This window comes from Sporothrix brasiliensis (genome assembly GCF_000820605.1).
Source record: "Sporothrix brasiliensis 5110 chromosome Unknown Cont15, whole genome shotgun sequence".
NCBI lineage: Eukaryota > Fungi > Ascomycota > Sordariomycetes > Ophiostomatales > Ophiostomataceae > Sporothrix > Sporothrix brasiliensis.
The window spans coordinates 368,760-380,687 of record NW_024467134.1 but is presented as its reverse complement, the minus strand read 5'-3'; the positions used below and the strand labels follow the sequence as shown (position 1 = coordinate 380,687).

The 11,928-nt window shown below is 55.9% G+C and overlaps 4 protein-coding genes and 2 non-coding genes across 6 annotated transcripts; 2 read left to right on the top strand and 4 right to left on the bottom strand.

The window, feature by feature from the left end:
- Positions 1-1,550: 1,550 nt before the first annotated feature.
- On the top strand, positions 1,551-4,832 carry SPBR_05561 (histone acetyltransferase; the record flags this gene model as incomplete). Its single annotated transcript, XM_040763824.1, has 1 exon — positions 1,551-4,832. The coding sequence occupies one exon, from the start codon at positions 1,551-1,553 to the stop codon at positions 4,830-4,832; it is 3,282 nt and encodes a 1,093-aa protein (XP_040621926.1).
- A 761-nt stretch (positions 4,833-5,593) lies between these two features.
- Positions 5,594-7,452, bottom strand: SPBR_05760 (T-complex protein 1 subunit eta; the record flags this gene model as incomplete). The annotated part of the gene is made up of 3 exons (XM_040764023.1): positions 5,594-6,735; positions 6,828-7,316; positions 7,407-7,452. The coding sequence occupies 3 exons, from the start codon at positions 7,450-7,452 to the stop codon at positions 5,594-5,596; spliced, it is 1,677 nt and encodes a 558-aa protein (XP_040621925.1).
- Positions 7,453-8,289: 837 nt separating this feature from the next.
- On the bottom strand, positions 8,290-8,862 carry SPBR_06222 (uncharacterized protein; the record flags this gene model as incomplete). The annotated part of the gene is made up of 1 exon (XM_040764484.1): positions 8,290-8,862. The coding sequence occupies one exon, from the start codon at positions 8,860-8,862 to the stop codon at positions 8,290-8,292; it is 573 nt and encodes a 190-aa protein (XP_040621924.1).
- A 99-nt stretch (positions 8,863-8,961) lies between these two features.
- On the bottom strand, positions 8,962-10,335 carry SPBR_05932 (uncharacterized protein; the record flags this gene model as incomplete). The annotated part of the gene is made up of 1 exon (XM_040764195.1): positions 8,962-10,335. The coding sequence occupies one exon, from the start codon at positions 10,333-10,335 to the stop codon at positions 8,962-8,964; it is 1,374 nt and encodes a 457-aa protein (XP_040621923.1).
- Positions 10,336-10,889: 554 nt separating this feature from the next.
- Positions 10,890-10,961, bottom strand: SPBR_09471. Its single transcript has one exon. It is a non-coding gene; the product is annotated as a tRNA-Arg (tRNA).
- Positions 10,962-11,637: 676 nt separating this feature from the next.
- SPBR_09482 lies at positions 11,638-11,709 on the top strand. Its single transcript has one exon. It is a non-coding gene; the product is annotated as a tRNA-Thr (tRNA).
- The last annotated feature ends 219 nt before the right edge of the window (positions 11,710-11,928 follow it).

Below are 11,928 nucleotides of genomic sequence, written 5' to 3'. Positions count from 1 at the left end.
AGCGAGTACGTCGTACTACAGTATTCGGCATACAGTTTGTAGCACCCGGCAATTGACCTTGAGGTCGCGCCTGCCCTAGTTGTTGGTACGACCGTTATCTTGCCCTGGCAGGAGCACAAGCCAAGACATATCCGCAGTTAGCGGCAGTTGAGTGCCTTCCCCTGCCTTCTGTTTTTCTTCGACTCGTCCCTTTATTGTGGTAGCATTGCTCCACCCACTGCGCTGTTTCTCAGCGCCTTTTGCTTTCTTTTGTTTCGAATGACCCGTCCCTCCAGACCCAACAAATCAGCAGCGGCGGCCAGGAAGGGGCCCAAGGACTTCAAGACCCTAAAAAGACCCCTGCACTGTCTGCGCTGTTTTGCTTCTGCGCAGCGCACCGCGTACCTGCCTTCCCGGGCTGCCGCCGCCCGCTCTGTCGCTCTTTCCCTCGCACAGTCCGCCTCCCTGTCGGAAAGCGTGTATTACTTTGTCGTGTTGTGGCAGGAGGTAACTGACAGCACCTCAGCACCTTCCCCGAAGCATTTAGCGATAGACAGCTCCACGACCGCGAGGCTCATCCAATCCCAGCACGCTACGCCAGTCGTTGTTTCCATTTCCTGAGCCTCACAGCAGGCGCCCACAGTGTGCCAACCTCTCGGTCTTTCCTTCCACTAAACTGCCCGCGCCCTCCTTCCTCTTTTTCGTCACCTTCGGGCTTGGAGAGGAGCTTCCTTCTTTTCGTCCATCTCCTTCGATTCTCCCATCCTCTCTTTCTATCCCTTTCATCCATCTCTCTCCTTTTCCGCCATCGCCGCCCTTCATTCATGCCAACAACGATACGAGGCGCATATTCTATCCTTCAACGGTCCCTTTTCCGAGGTAAGAAACAAAGCTTTGTGTCAGCTGCTCCCACTACCCCATTCGGCCAGGCCCTCCCGACCTGTTGGACGTCGGTCTGCCTGTTAATAGGACCTATTTTGGTTTCTGTTGGCGGCCAGACTGCACACTACACAGCGCAACGCAGCACTCAACACGCCAGTCGATGCCCACTATTTCTGTTAGAAAGCTGCCTGCTGCAGATCTGTGCCGCAGCCCGCCGATTCCCTGCTAGCCGAGCTTGTTTGCTTCCACACCTCACCATTCTCTCCAGTCGGCATCCCCCTCAGGGCTGCTTCTCAACTTCTTTGTTGAGGGCCAAACAGAAACTCAATTCTTACCTCGCTGTAAACAGTGTTGGCTAACCTAGACTTGCAGCCCCATCTTGATGTTACTGCCCAGCTCAAAAATACGGGCGAGTAAGAGAACAAGAGGCGGCGTACCTGATCACGTGATCGCTTTTCACACGTAGAAAGTTCTCCTCTCGACGATAAACCGACGCCGACGAACTTGTCTTCACCATCACAGCCACGTCTGTGGCCCCTCACCTACAAAACCGGCACCTGCACCGGCCTATCACACCCTGACCTCTCGCCCGGACTGCAGCAGCCTCCACACCCATCTTCTTGTCTCCGACACAGCTCGCACGGTCTAACCTCCACCTACCGGGACTTCCGGGCGACCCTTCGTCCACCATGCCTGCCATCATGGACGATCCGGAGGCGCCCACCATCTACCGCGTCTCCGGCGTCGCCCCGTATCCTGACCCTGCGAACCCCGTGCTGCCGCCCAACGTCGCCCCGCGCCAGGTCACCCTGCGCGATCGCCAGACGGTCGCCACCATCATCCCCTTTGCGTCGCGCACGCACGTGCCCCCGTCGTTGCTGCTGTACCTGAGCGACCAGTTCCGCAAGGAAATCGAAGGCGGCGACACCTATCCAATGATCGACCCGATGCCTTTCGAGAAATTTGCCAACTACTGGTTCCAGAACTTTGGCGCCATTATGCTGCTCGGCCGCATCGAGCACGCCGAGGAGGTCGTCGAGGGCCGTGACTGGAGCAAGGAGTGCCTCGGCAGCTTCTACATCAAGCCCAACTACCCGGGCCGCTCCAGCCACGTCTGCAATGCCGGTTTCCTGGTGACAGACGCCTCGCGCAACCGCGGTGTCGGTCGCCTCATGGGCGAGACGTACCTGGACTGGGCGCCCAAGCTGGGCTACACCTACTCCGTCTTCAACCTTGTCTACGAAACCAACGTGGCGTCGTGCAAGATTTGGGACGCCCTGGGCTTCAAGCGCATTGGCCGTGTTAAGGGCTGCGGCAATCTCAAGAGCTATCCGGGCCGTCTGGTCGATGCCATCATCTACGGTCGCGATCTGGTACAGGGCGGCGAGAACGACGATCTCGTGAGTGATGACCGCTTCGACAAGATCAAATACTACCTCAAGTACGGCGAATATCCCAACGGGGCTGACCGCGCCGAAAAAAGCAGACTCCGTAGTGCCGCCACCACCTACAAGCTGCTTGACGGGGACGTCCTCATGCTCAAGGACAAGGAGGTGGTCTCGAACCCGGAACGCCAGTTCGCCATCTCCCGCGAGATCCACATGCAGCAGCACGCTGGCATCAACAAGACCACCGCCACTATTGCCGAGCGCTACCACTGGACGCGCATCAAGGACACCGTGTCGGACGTCATCCGCAATTGCGCCCACTGCAAAGACTCGTCCAAATCCCAAGGTACTGGCGCTCTTCCGGCCACCGACGGCGCATCTCTTTCCATTGCTAGCACCGGCATGAACAACATGAACAGCATGAACAGCATGAACATGAACAGCATGAACAATATCGGCATCAACAACTCATCGTCGTCTTCTTCTTCCACACCGTTGCCGACAACTAACGCCCCGCCAATACACTCGCCCTCTTCACTTGTCGACGTCATGTCTTCGACATCCACGCCCATGGAGCAAGATGGTAAGCCCTCCGACGACCACTCGCACAACAGCCCGTCCTCCCCGCAACCTCCACCGCCTCCCCCACCACATCCTGCCTTCACCGTCACCCCGGACAGCTACAAGGGTATCCGGGGTCCTGTGTCTGCCATGTCCATTGGCCAGATTCTGCGCGCGCCCACCGAATCTCCAATACCGCCCCATGCGGCCCTGCCTGGCCACAACCCAATGCTGCAGGACCAGCCGCGCGGCGGCCTCCACCCGGTACAGCACCCTTCCCACCACGCCCTCGACTCTATGATACCACTTCCCAACCCGCACTCTTCCGCCTTCCAGCCCATCGACCCTAAAATCATCAGCCAGCCATCACCACCAGGTCAACCCCACCAGCTCGGCCAACACCACACCCAGTATGCGCATCACAGCCACGGCCAGTCTGTACATCCGGGTATGAGTGGTGTCGGCGGTACCGGCGGTGGAGCCGGGGCCACGGGCCACCATTCCCACCATCAGCTGAACCAGCAGTCCGGCCATGCGGCGCTGGGTAGCCAGCACCAGAGCCCGCACCATCATGCAGGCATCGTTCACAACGATCCGTTTGCTTCGTTCCATGACACGGACGGCCAGAGCGCACACCATCAACTCAGCCACCAGCACCATCACACGACTGACGCCTTTACGTCGTTGCTAAATGCGCCCGATGACGATGACATCGTTGGTAGCGACAGCTCAGGTATCGGGCCCGGCGGTGCTGGTGGTCCGGGCGTTGGTGGTGGCAGTGGCGGCCCTGGTAGTGGTGGTATCGCTATACACCACCAGGCGCATGGCGGCCAGGTCACCGACCACAACGCTCACGCGCATGCCCACTCTCACGCCAACCCGCTTAGCCATGTACAGCAGTCGCAACAGCAGCAGCCGCAACAACAACAACAACAGCAACAGCAACAGCAACAGCCGCAGCAGCAGCACCATGGCCATCTGGCTGGTGGCGGCGGCGGCGTGCACGATGCGCGTGGCATTGTAGGTGTCGGTGTTGACGACGACGAGGCCGAGCGCGAACGCGAGGCCGCCGTCTACCGCGACCTGGACATGCTGATTGAGCCACAAGACGAGGATGACGACGATGCGAACCTCGACCTCAACAGCAGCATGGGTGCCCACGCCCAGGGTCACCTGGGAAGCCTGCGCAGTCACAGCAACAGTATCAGTGGTGGTCTTGGTGGTGTTGATGGGCATGGCAACCCAAGTCATAGTGGTAACATCACTGGTGGTGGGAACACTGGGAACACTGGAAACAACAACGGAAACGGTGGCAGCGGCGGCATCGCCCACCACTTGCACGATGACATGAGCAGCATAATGAATCACGACATGAACGACGACAGCAGCATGCATCACAGTATGAACCTGGGAGGCGGCCCACATCACGAGTCCATTGTCCACGACGACATTGTCGACAACATTGCCGGTGTCGTGGACGATGTCAACATTAGCGACAGCGGCCACCCGCAGCACCACCAGCAACATCTCTCGCAGCAGCAGCAGCAGCAGCAGCAGCAACAGCAGCAACAGCAACAGCATCACCCCATGAGTCACCGGAACAGCTCCGCCAGCCACAGCAACGCCATCCTCTTGACGGACATTACCAACAATGATGACAGCAGCAGCCATGTCAGCGCTAGCGCCAACAACATTGACAACGGTGGCAGCGGCACCAACAATAGCCTGCGGCCCGCCATGGACCTGGAGCCTGACCCGGAACCCAGCCCTGACGGCACCGGCGACGCCAGCATCAACCGCTTCATCTCCAAGATGGACATTGGCCGCCTGCTTTCGTCGGCCGAAGAGGCTGCCCGGGACGGTGACGGCAACGGCAACCTTGACGATGCCCCTAGTGCCCTTGCTGGTGGACCGAGTGGAAATGCTGGTGACAGCGTTGGTGTCGACCCCAACAGTGGTGGACCCAAACTGCCCGACGGTGATCGGCTCGAGGACGTTCAGTTCAGCGGTCTACAGGGATAGTTGACAAAGGGGGGGAAAATAATAATAAAGCGTTGAACAAGAGAAGACAAGCGAGCGGATGGCATTTGCAGCGACATGTGAGGTATTGGTATTTTTTTTCCTCTCGGAATCCGTCTTCGTCTCTTTCTCTTCTTGTAAAAGGCTGGCACCTCTGCTCCATTCATGAATGTCAGATTGTTACCCTTTTGGATTTTTTTTCACGCTTTTCTTGTGCCATACCTCCTTGTTTTCTTGCTTCAACGAATGATGTGTTCATGTCCCTGATTGGATATCTATATGTTTTTGACACATAAGCTTTTCCTTTTCCTTGGATCTGCGATTCTTAGCACATATTTACGTTTTGTCCTTTCTCTATGCTGTTAGGATACAATTGCACATTTTTACATGTTGGATGAGCTTCATAAAATACTCTATTTTGAACATTTTTGAACATTTGATACTTTTGTTTCGATCTAACCTCCCCTCCCCCCAAAACAGTAGGTATCACATCTACAATACATTGCCTCCCGTCCATTTTTGTCTTTTGCTGAAGAGATTATTTTTTGTGTCCCCCTTGCATAGAAAAAAAAAAGAGTGACCGCATAAACACCACATCCATATTTTTTATTCTATCAATGACGGATACAGCCGTAGATCTTGCGCATCCTCCTCTTACACATAGTCTCCAGTCCTCTCTATAGCCCGCCACGTTCTGCCAACTACTTTTCTTTCCCCTTTTTTTCCTCTGTCACGAAGCCAAGCCCCTCTCCCCCTTATTATATTTACCGCATCGGCATGCCCCGGCCACGGCCCCGGAGCGCCCGCTGCGCCGCGCCCGGCGGCAGCGCCCGGCCGGGTGCCTGTGGCTGGGCGCTCTCCTCGTTGCGGATGGTCTCGTCGACGCTCAGGATCAGGCAGCTCGCCTCGGTGGCGGCCTGCAGGGCGTTGATCTTGACGAGGGCGGGCTCCCAGACAAAGCGCTCCATCATGTCGGCGACGCCCTCGTGGACGAAATCGACGCCGGCCCAGGTGTGGCCGCGGTGGCGGTGCTCGACGCGCAGGGTGTTGAGGATGTCGGTGGCGTCGAAGCCGGCATTGTCGCAGAGCTGGCGAGGGATGACCTCCATGGCCTTGGCGAAGCTCTTGATGATGGCCTGCTGCTTGTGGGGCACGTTCTTGTCGGCGAACTGGTGCAGGTAGGCCGAGACCTCCATCTCGCAGGCGCCGCCGCCGCCGACGATGCTGCGGTTGCGAATGGCGCGCTTGACAATCATGATGGCGTCGTGCAGGGAGCGCTCGACCTCGGCGATGAACTGCTCGGCGCCGCCGCGCAGGACCAGGGTGCAGGTGCGGGCCTCGGGGCAGTCGGCAAACAGGTTGAAGCGCTCGCCGCCAATCTGGCGCTCCTCAAAGACGCCGCAGGTGCCGAGGTGCTCGGGCAGGATGTCGGAGCAGGTGGACTGGACGGTGGCGCCGGTGGCCTGCACGACGCGCTCCATGTCGTCGGCGGCGACGCGGCCGGCGCAAAAGACGTCGCGGTCGGCAAAGTACTGGGTGGCGAGGTCGCCAATGGGCAGCTTGGAGAGGACGACCTTGGCGCCGGTCTGGTAGACGGCCTCGAGCTTGCGGTAGATGATTTGCCACTCGGCGTCGACAATGGCCTGGTACTCGGAGACCTGCTCAACGCGGACCTCGGCGTTGTCCTTTTCGGCCTTGAGCTCGAGCTCGACGTTCAGGCAGACAATCTTGGGCTTGACAAAGGACTTGGGCTGCTGCTCGAAGCCGGCATAGCTAAAGGTCTTCTTGAAGGCGACACCGTCGACAAAGAGCGAGTCGGTCAGCGAGCCGCCGGGGATCTTCTTGATGCCTATTAACTTTTCGTCGAGATCGTCCTGGTCGAGGGACAGCACGGCGTCAACGACCACTGGAGGAGGGGGTGTTAGTACCGGTGTAATAAAAAAAAAAAAAAAAAAAAAAAAAAGAAAAGACGGGAGAAAGGGGCTGTGGCAGACGCACTCTTGGTGAAAAACTCAGTGTTGCGCTTAATGAGCTTGCTCGTCATGGCGGTCGCGGCCAGCTTGCTCAGAGTCTCGCGGCGGTTGGCCTCGTCGGTGTTGACGGCAATCTCCTTGATCTTGTTGACGGCCATGGTGCAGGCCCTCCGCAGGCCCTTGATGATGACCTGCGAGCTGACGCCCTGCTCGACGTGCTCCTTGACCTCCTTGAGGATCTCGCCGGCCAGCACGACCACGGACGTCGTGCCGTCGCCGACCTCGGCGTCTTGTGACCGGGCAATGTCCACCAGAATGCGCGCGGCCGGGTGGACAATGTCGAGCAGCTTCATGACGGTGGCGCCGTCGTTGGTAATGGTCTGGCGGCCGTTGGCGTCGACCATGAGCAGGTCGCCGCCATAGGGGCCGAGGGTGGACTTGATGGTGGCCTGGACGGCGAGACAGGCGTTGATGTTGGACACGATCTGGCCCTTGCCCTGGGAGGTATCGGTGCCTACAAAAAGGGAGGGGGGAGGAAGTCAGTCAGCGATGGGCCAAAGCAAGACAAAAGACGCCGCGCAAGGGCCTCCAGGGGGCAGCTTACCCTCTTTGAGGACAATGATCGTGGGTGTTTGCCCTCCGAACGACATCGTTGCAGAGGCAAAAGACGCAACGGGTAACGAAGGAAAGACGGCTGTTGAGACGAAAGAGAGTGACGAAAGAGAGTGCGGCTAGTAAAAAGAACAGACGGAGAAGCGGAAAAGGCAAACTGCGGTCGCAATGCCTTGCAGAATGGCTGGACTGCTTCGAAAGGACTGCTTCGAAAGCTCAACAAGGCAAGCTGCGGCGTTAGGACTCCGTATGCCGTCGTCTCGTCCGAATTCCGAATTCGACCTGCTGTTTCGCGTCTTCGCGTGGATGCTGCTGGTTCGGCGGCGAGCGTCGTGATCCTATCGTGCAGTGCAATTTGTAAAGGGGGTTGTTCGCGGGGCGTTGGACGGCCGTTGGTGCTTGTTGCTTGTCTGTCTCTGTCTCTCTCTCGAGCCCCAAAGCTTCCGAAGATTTCGAGAAGCTCCCATTCGAAAAATCCCAAAAATTGCCATCCCACCTAAAATTCCACCCACAATGCTGCCGCCTAGGCGGTCTAGGCAGGCAGGGTCGAACCAACTACAGCAGCCACAGGCACGCTTTGCGCTGGCCCCCCTATTTCGCGCCCCTCTATACTACGATTAGCAACCACTGGCGCCGCCTAAGCAGCCCCGCACAGTTCGTGATTGTAGATTACCATTATGGTCACGTGTGCACGGGGCTCAACAGGAAGGCTGAGTAATCGGTTTAAACCGGCGTCAACCCCTGAATTCATCAGAGGTTCACAATGGCGATACAACATATTATTGTATTTGTATCCTTTGCATAAGAACGATTCCCCTTCATCTTTCTCGACTCTCTTTGCAGTCGTCTCAACGCAGTGGCTGCATCCGGGATATTCATGTGTACCCGAGCATCATGCGCGTGACGCTCCTGTCCACCGGGCACTCTTCCCATCGGGCGGCATACTGGGATACCGGGTCGATGACGAGGTCGCGCAACTTGAGGCTGTCGATGGTGCTGTAGATGCAGAAACTGCCGCGGAGATTCCGCGACAGCCCAGGTAGCTGCTCAAACCGGACGGCCAGCGACTTCACATTGCTTTTGCCTGCCTCTGCCACCTTTTTCCAGGCGGCCTGGGCTCTCCGTGTCCACATATCCCTCATATTGACGTGGCCCAAAAACGTCACAGTTGGGCTGGGATGCGCCTCGTATCGGAAGATGCTCGCATGCTCTGTGCACGTCTGCCAGATCTCCATGGTCTCCAGATTGGGCATCTGGTAGGCGGCCCTGCCGGCGAGGACGACAAGGTCCTGCGAATCGCGCAGGCAGGTGGCTTCTCGGGCGTCTCGTTCTTCCACGGTCTCTGGGGCCAATGGCGGTGTCGGCAGATACTCCACCTCTTCTTCATCACCGTCATCCCCCGGTGTCTCATGGCCTGCGGCGTGAGGACTGAACTGCAAAGGATACATTTGGTCGAACTGGGGATGATTGGGGTGAATTGTCATATAGGGGCTCATATTAATGACAGAATCCAATGACCTCGGACTCTGGTATCGACGGCGCTCTTGCTAGGCGCGCGTGTGTTTGGGTCGCAGGAGGGACGTTGTCAAGGCCAGTGTCTTGAGACGAGGCCAGCAGCGTTGGCCTGGGCCTGCGCCTGGGCTGCTCGGACCGCCTGATTCAGTCGGATCTGATCCAGGCCCATCGCTGTCGTCTTTGGGGAGACGGATTTTAAAAAAATGCCAAGCATCGGCCACGAACGCGGCCGACACATGCTCCAAGTGGCGGCTGGCCCTGAAGAAGAATTGGCTCATGTCTTTGACCGCTGGATCGTCGGGGGTATACGCCAGCGCGAACTTGTATCCCGTCGCAGTGTGTAAAAAATCGATATTGACTGACTCCGGCACAGGAGCGCCGGGGGGTGTATGGCTCAGAAAGACAGACAACGTGTTGAGCGTCTTCAGTTGAAGGCCCTTTAGCTCATGGAGGATGTGGAGGACGTCGTCTCCGAATGTCTGCCATTGCTCTCGTTTTGTGCCCCCCGTGCCAACAAAGCCCGGATCGCAAAAGTGCGGCTCCAGCCGAACGCGGCAGACGTTGCTGAGTTCCTCCCGGAGCAAGGAGCTTATACACGCCGGACTGATCTGCCGGAGCGGTTGACGACGCGTGATGAGGGTTTTCACATTGGAAATGTTTGGCAGCTTTGGGCGCCCGCCCAGCCCGCCGAAATCAAAACCCAGTGGGCTGGTCCTGCCCAAAACCCGGTTGGATAAGGGGGGAAGCGTGATCGCGGCCTCGCGTGCATGGTAATTGAGAATAGGAAGCTTGCGGTGTCGATGAAGCGCGTGCGCCCAGTATTGCGGGTCCAAGTCTTCTTTTGTTTGGAATGGATAGCTCGGGTCACACCGGTAAATGTTGAACTGATGCTGGTTGTCGCTTGGAGATGCTGCACTCAGCTCCAAGGTAAGGCCCAGCTCTGCGTCCTTGTTGTTGTCGGTGTCACTTTCAACGCCAACGGCACTAGTTTCAAAGGTGGCCAGGACCCGGAGCAAGTCGTACACCCCGCGCGTAAAAATGCGGTCATTTTGCTCCATTGTCTCCAATGTTTCGTGTTGTTCACATGTTTCACAGGTGTATGGGGGGAGCAGCACAGTGAGACGGAGGTGTTTAATGTAGCCGAAGCGCAAGCCGTTGGATCCGCGAGCCACGTTGGCAAACTCAGGAATGTCCTGGTCCGAAATGTACATGACTTTGTACAAGATCGGCTCTACGCAGTGCTGGAACTGTCGCGAGACGACAGAAAGAGCAGCGAGGGGATGGAGAGAGCTTCGCGTGCTGCGTGGAAGGTCGGGACGCTCGGTTCTGTTGGCCCGGTCCCAATCGGCGACCAACTCGCAGATCATCATCACCAACTCAGGTGGCAACGTGTCTAGAGATGCCATTATTGCGTCGAGGAGGGGAATCGAGGAGGGGAATCGAGGAGGGGAATCACGTTCGGGGTGGCAGAGAGACGTGTAGAGTAGGAGAATACTGATGTTCACGTAGTGAATCGATGTCAATAGTCGAACGGCACCAATAAGCGTTATCCAATATTTCTCTGAGAAATCATGGTAGGGGGAAAAACGAGATATGAGAAGGGCGAAGAGCGAGAGAAATAAAAGGGGGTAAACAACCTGTGGCCAGGATAAAACACGGAAGGCACGATACACTTGCACAACTCAACTTGTTGCTATGGACGATTTAGGAAAGAATAAAAAGGAAAGCTGAGAATGAAAGGAAACAACGCAAACAGAAGGAGCGTTTATATCAACAATTACGTAGCCTAGGGAAAGCCATATAAAGTTTTATGTTAAAATGTGTGAGAGTGAAGGAGAGACAAAAACAATGTCATAGAGAAATACAGGAAGAAAAGAAGAAAGAAGAAAAAAAAGAAGAAAAAAAAAAAAAAAAAAAAAAAAAAAGTAAGAAATGGCACGACTTAAAACGCCCAAAAAACCGATCCAGGCAGGGATCGAACCTGCAATCTCTTGGTTCGTAGCCAAGCGCCTTGCCATTTGGCCACTGGACCTTATTGGTGTGTACTTTTGCAATGTTTCAACCAGTGTAGTATATAAGACACCATTTTTTGTGGTCTGTGCACCTTTTCGGCTAAGTTATCTTGGCCTTTAAGTGTCTAGCTGCGCTTCGCATTTTTTCCAACAATGTTTTCTGTTGTGTGATCGAGCCTTCTCTTGTGGACTAAATTTGTAAAGGAAAACTGCGACCTGGCAACACCCCGGTGAATGGGCAAGAACGAGTATACGTAAGGTCATTCTTTTGGTCTTCTGGTCTTTCTTTCCCATGCAAATTTAATAGAGAGCAGGTCGTCACAGCGCCCAAACAAAGAAGCAAAAACGGCAAGTCGAAACGGTCACGGTAACTGACTTGGACAGAACTACGACTAAAGGTAAAGGACCTGTGGCTACAATCGCGTGCGCACTGCCACCTGCCTTCGTCTGGAATCGATTCTCTCCCGGTAGGCTGATCGATTTGCAGTCTTGGAAAGCACTGGTGCCGAATTCCTGTTTCTCTCACTACTGCAGAATTGTCAACACAGGCGTCCGGTATGTTGTATCAGAGTCAGAATTCGATTTTTTCCGGCTCCACAACTCGCCAGCGCCACCACCTGTATAAGCTCTAATAGGACCAACAATTTTCATCAGCAGCTCAGGCGGCTTACGTTGTACCGATCCGGAACATCGAAAGCCCGTATAGCTCAGTGGTAGAGCGCAGCACTCGTAATGCTGAGGTCCTTGGTTCGATCCCAGGTGCGGGCAAATTGCCAATTTCTTTTTGCATTTTCACGACAAGATGCCCGACATTTGTTTCTGCGTTTTACGTATCGTCACAAGCCAGGTTGAATTTGTTTTTTTTTTTTTTTTTTTTTTTTCTTTAACGCTCCTGGTGTTTATGTTATTCATCTATTATGCTTCATGCTGTGTACTCATGCAGTGCGAAACTCATTATTCCGAGACGAGGTCGCCTTTTCCATATCA